At 64.4% G+C, this 4,040-nt stretch overlaps 1 protein-coding gene across 2 annotated transcripts; it reads left to right on the top strand.

Moving 5' to 3' along the window:
- Positions 1-468: 468 nt before the first annotated feature.
- Positions 469-3,781, top strand: HTR1A (5-hydroxytryptamine receptor 1A). 2 transcript variants are annotated; one of them, XM_048079550.2, is made up of 2 exons: positions 469-1,913; positions 2,941-3,781. In XM_048079550.2, exons 1-2 carry the CDS (start codon positions 824-826, stop codon positions 2,946-2,948), a joined length of 1,098 nt encoding a protein of 365 aa, XP_047935507.1. In that variant the 5' UTR covers positions 469-823; the 3' UTR covers positions 2,949-3,781. The 2 variants fall into 2 exon arrangements, with proteins under 2 accessions (XP_047935507.1, XP_013035955.1); XM_013180501.3 differs by having other exon boundaries at positions 472-3,781.
- Positions 3,782-4,040: the final 259 nt, after the last annotated feature.

The raw sequence follows: 4,040 nt of genomic DNA, 5'->3' as shown, positions 1-4,040 counted from the left end.
CAAGCGGCCCCGCCACCGGGAGAGCCCGGTAGAGCCGCCCGGGGCCCCGTGCCCTGGGGCCGCCGCCGCCTGCCTGCTGGTAGCGATAAGCGCCCCCAGGCGCCCCCAAGCGCCCCGGCACCCAAAAGGCGGCGGGCAGCGCTGGGGTACGCTGTGTCCCCCAGCCCCAGCCGGCAGCACCTGGCCGCAGAAAGCCTCCCCCCGCCTCGCATAGCCCGCACCAGCTCCGGAGCCGGTCCCGAGGGGAAGACCAGAGTCCTCGCTGCCCGGGGCGGACCTGCTGGGAGGAGATTTGGAGGCAGAATTGCGGGGGCGTGGTGGGTGTCCCTGCGGGGACAGGGGAGGGGGCGGGGAGTCGCGGACACCCCTCCGGCCCGGCCCCCGGGCGGTACGATGGAGACCCAGAGAGACCCCCCCCCGTGACAGGCGGGATGGAGGGGGAGGACGGAAGGGGAGGGGAAGGAGGGAGGGAGAAAGCGAGGGGGGAGAAGGGAGGCAGGGCAGCAAGGAGAGGCGCGGGAGAGCGGCGGAGCGAGGGGCAGCAGCGCGGCGAGCGGCGGCCGCGGGAGGGCCGCCCCCGCCGCCCGGGGCTGGGCGCTGGGCAGAGGCAGCGGTGATGGGCGGGCGCGGGGCGGCTCCGCCAGCCGCCGTCCTCCGAGCCTCGGCCGCCTCCCGCCGCGCTATATAGGGGAGGGAGGGGTGTCGGGGGGGGCCCGGCGTGGCCAAAGCACACGGGGCGGCGATGCCTCCTGCCAGGGGAGCGCACAAGTGACCGGCGCCTCTTCCCATGCCCATCTCCTGAAGCGACCCCCCCCGTCCCGGCATGGATGTGGCCAACAACACTACCTCCCCAGAGCGCTCCCCCGAGGGGGCAGGTGGCCCCGGCCTCGCCGAGGTGACCCTGGGCTACCAGCTGCTCACCTCGCTGCTCCTGGGCACGCTCATCTTGTGCGCCGTGAGCGGCAACGCCTGCGTGATCGCGGCCATCGCCCTGGAGCGCTCCCTGCAAACCGTGGCTAACTATCTCATCGGCTCGCTGGCCGTCACCGACCTCATGGTGTCCGTGCTGGTGCTGCCCATGGCAGCCCTCTACCAGGTGCTGAACAAGTGGACTCTGGGGCAGGTCACCTGCGACATCTTCATCTCGCTGGACGTGCTGTGCTGCACCTCTTCCATCCTGCACCTGTGCGCCATCGCCTTGGACAGGTACTGGGCCATCACGGACCCCATCGACTATGTCAACAAGAGGACTCCCCGGCGGGCCGCCGTGCTCATCAGCCTGACCTGGCTCATCGGCTTCTTGATATCCATCCCGCCCATGCTGGGCTGGAGGACGCCCGAGGACCGCTCGGACCCCGACGCCTGCACCATCAGCAAGGACCACGGGTATACCATCTACTCCACCTTCGGCGCCTTCTACATCCCGCTGCTCCTCATGCTGGTGCTCTACGGCCGCATCTTCAAGGCGGCCCGCTTCAGGATCCGCAAGACCGTCAAGAAAGCGGAGAAGAAGAAAATCGCCGACACCTGCCTCACCCTCTCCCCGGCCACCCTGCAGAAGAAAAGCAACGGGGAGCCCGGCAAGGGCTGGCGGCGGACTGTGGAGCCCAGGACCGGCGCCTGTGTCAACGGCGCGGTGCGGCAGGGCGAGGACGGGGCAGCCCTGGAGATCATCGAGGTCCAGCGCTGCAACCGCTCCTCCAAGACTCACTTGCCGCTGCCCAGCGAGGCGTGCGGCTCCCCGCCGCCCCCCTCCTTTGAGCGGCGCAACGAGAAGAACACGGAGGCCAAGCGGAGGATGGCTCTGTCCCGGGAGAGGAAGACTGTCAAGACCCTGGGCATCATTATGGGCACCTTCATCCTCTGCTGGCTGCCGTTCTTCATCGTGGCGCTGGTCCTGCCCTTTTGTGACAGTAAGTGCTACATGCCTGAGTGGCTGGGGGCAGTCATCAACTGGCTGGGCTACTCCAACTCCCTCCTCAACCCCATCATCTATGCCTATTTCAACAAAGACTTCCAAAGTGCTTTTAAGAAAATTATCAAGTGCAAATTCTGCAGGCAGTGAAGCCCCCCCCTCCGGGACGGGGCAGCGGCGGCTCCTGCCCCTGGCTCCATCCCGCCTGCCCCCCGCTGCAGTGCGCCCCTCGCCCAGCCCCTCCCCAGCGCCGGCAGGAGGCCGGGGGGCGCCTGGACCTCCCTCGCAGGGCGCCCTCGCCCCTCGCCCCTCCGCCGATCGGACAAGGGCCGTGCCGGGCCGTGCCTGGCCGGGCAGGGCAGAGCGGGGCTCCGCCGGGAGCAGCGAGGTTTCAGGACGCGGCCCGCGGGGCTGCGCTGCCGCCTCCTTCCCCGCCGTCGTTCTGGGTAGGCTTTAGGGTTTTGCAGGTCGTTGCTTGTGGTCGCTGTAAAACCACGGCGCCTGCCCGAGTAGCATCGGTAAAAATAAACCACCCTATGCAGAACACCACCGTGTCGGGCTTTTTTACTGGATTTAATTGGAGGCTGCGGTGGGCTCCGAGTCCGACCTCGCTCTGGCGCTGCGAGTCAGGAGGCTGAAGGCGACTCTCCCAGAGGAAGGGGCTTTGGGCTTGAAACCGCCAAGGGGATTTATTTACTTGGGGGAACTGAGACTGTGGTTTGTAACCTTGCAAGGTACTTCCAGCATCATTCCCTCTGCCTTATGTGTGTGTAACAGCTCTCCTGCTCTGTTAGGACCTTCCAGTTCATCGGGCTTCCCTTGGTTACATCGCGGGGAGGGAATGGGCAGTTCCCACTCCTCATTACATGGAGACGTGTATTTTTTTAAAATGCCTTGGAAAAGCTTGGCGCTGTGAGACCGTCTCTGAGTTCACCGCGCACGCGGCGGCACAGGGAGTTTGAGCAGCCGGCAAGTAGCATTTCTTTTTATTTATTCTTTTTTTTTTTTTTTGATCTTTTTTGAAGCCGCTTGAAAGTTTCTCCGGAGACGTTGCTGTTGTTTCGGAGGCAGCCAGCTGCGGCACACTTTGCTCGGGAAAACAGAAAAGAAAACAAAACAAGACAACAACTACAAAAAACTAAAACAAACACAAACACAGCAGAACTAACCAAACCGGTCAACCAAAACACTGCCATGTGCTCCGTGGCAGTAGGGGAGGGGCTGACAGCATCTCGGCGGCAGCCGCAGGTGGCGAAAGCGACATCTCTCAGCGCAGCACGGAAAGGGGCAGGTTCTCTCCTCCCCCGGGCCAGCCCCGGCCAGGGTAAGCACGACCACCCCCGAGAACCAGAGCTGCGGCCAGAAGCAGGCAGTGCCACTGCGGTGCCAAGGGCAGGGAGAGGAGAGCCCCCACCTGGCTGCTCCCCGTGGCGGCTCAGCGAGCCTCCCCCCGCAGGGGCTCCCCCCTCTCCCGGTAATCCCAGCTGCTTCGCCCCGGGCTGCTTCCCCGTCCCCTTCCCCGCCTGGCCCTGGATGGCGGCAGGACGGCAGGACGGCAGGACAGATGGCCCGGCCCGCCCTGACACCCTGCCGGGACCCCTGCGACGGGCCGCCTGAACGGAATGCTTGACCAAATATATATACACATAGATATTTTCCTGTTTAGTTTGGTGTAATCTATGTTAACTGTAGGCAAAAGGGAATGTTAAGTCTGCGCATCGCGTGAATCTAAGTGTCCAGTCGTTTCTGACCTTCAACCGCTTACATTAAAGGGCAATAGTGCTTTTAACAGCCTCGGGGATATAGCTGACTTTCTGAAAACCTTATTCGACCTCATTTTCGCAATTAAAGTGGTTTCTGCTCTTACCTCCGCTTTGATCTTTCCTAACCACGTGCATCCCGGGCGTTCTCGCAGTGTCACAGCGCCAGCAGCCTGCACAGCCTGCAGCGGCTTAGGGAGACCAGACCTGGCCCGAGTGCTAGTGCTCGGCTATTTCGGGACCAGGAGAGGGGGCGGGGCTCGGCGGGACCCCCGGGGCGGCCGGGGGACGACGGGGAGCCTCCAAGCTGCTGGGGCTTTTCCTCCCGTTGCCTTCTCCCTCCAGCCCCGCCGGCTCCTGCGAGC

The sequence above is a fragment of the Anser cygnoides genome, chromosome Z (genome assembly GCF_040182565.1).
Source record: "Anser cygnoides isolate HZ-2024a breed goose chromosome Z, Taihu_goose_T2T_genome, whole genome shotgun sequence".
In the NCBI taxonomy this organism is placed as follows: Eukaryota; Metazoa; Chordata; class Aves; order Anseriformes; family Anatidae; genus Anser; species Anser cygnoides.
The sequence above is the reverse complement of the archived record's forward strand: the minus strand, read 5'-3'. Positions and strand labels throughout refer to the sequence as shown.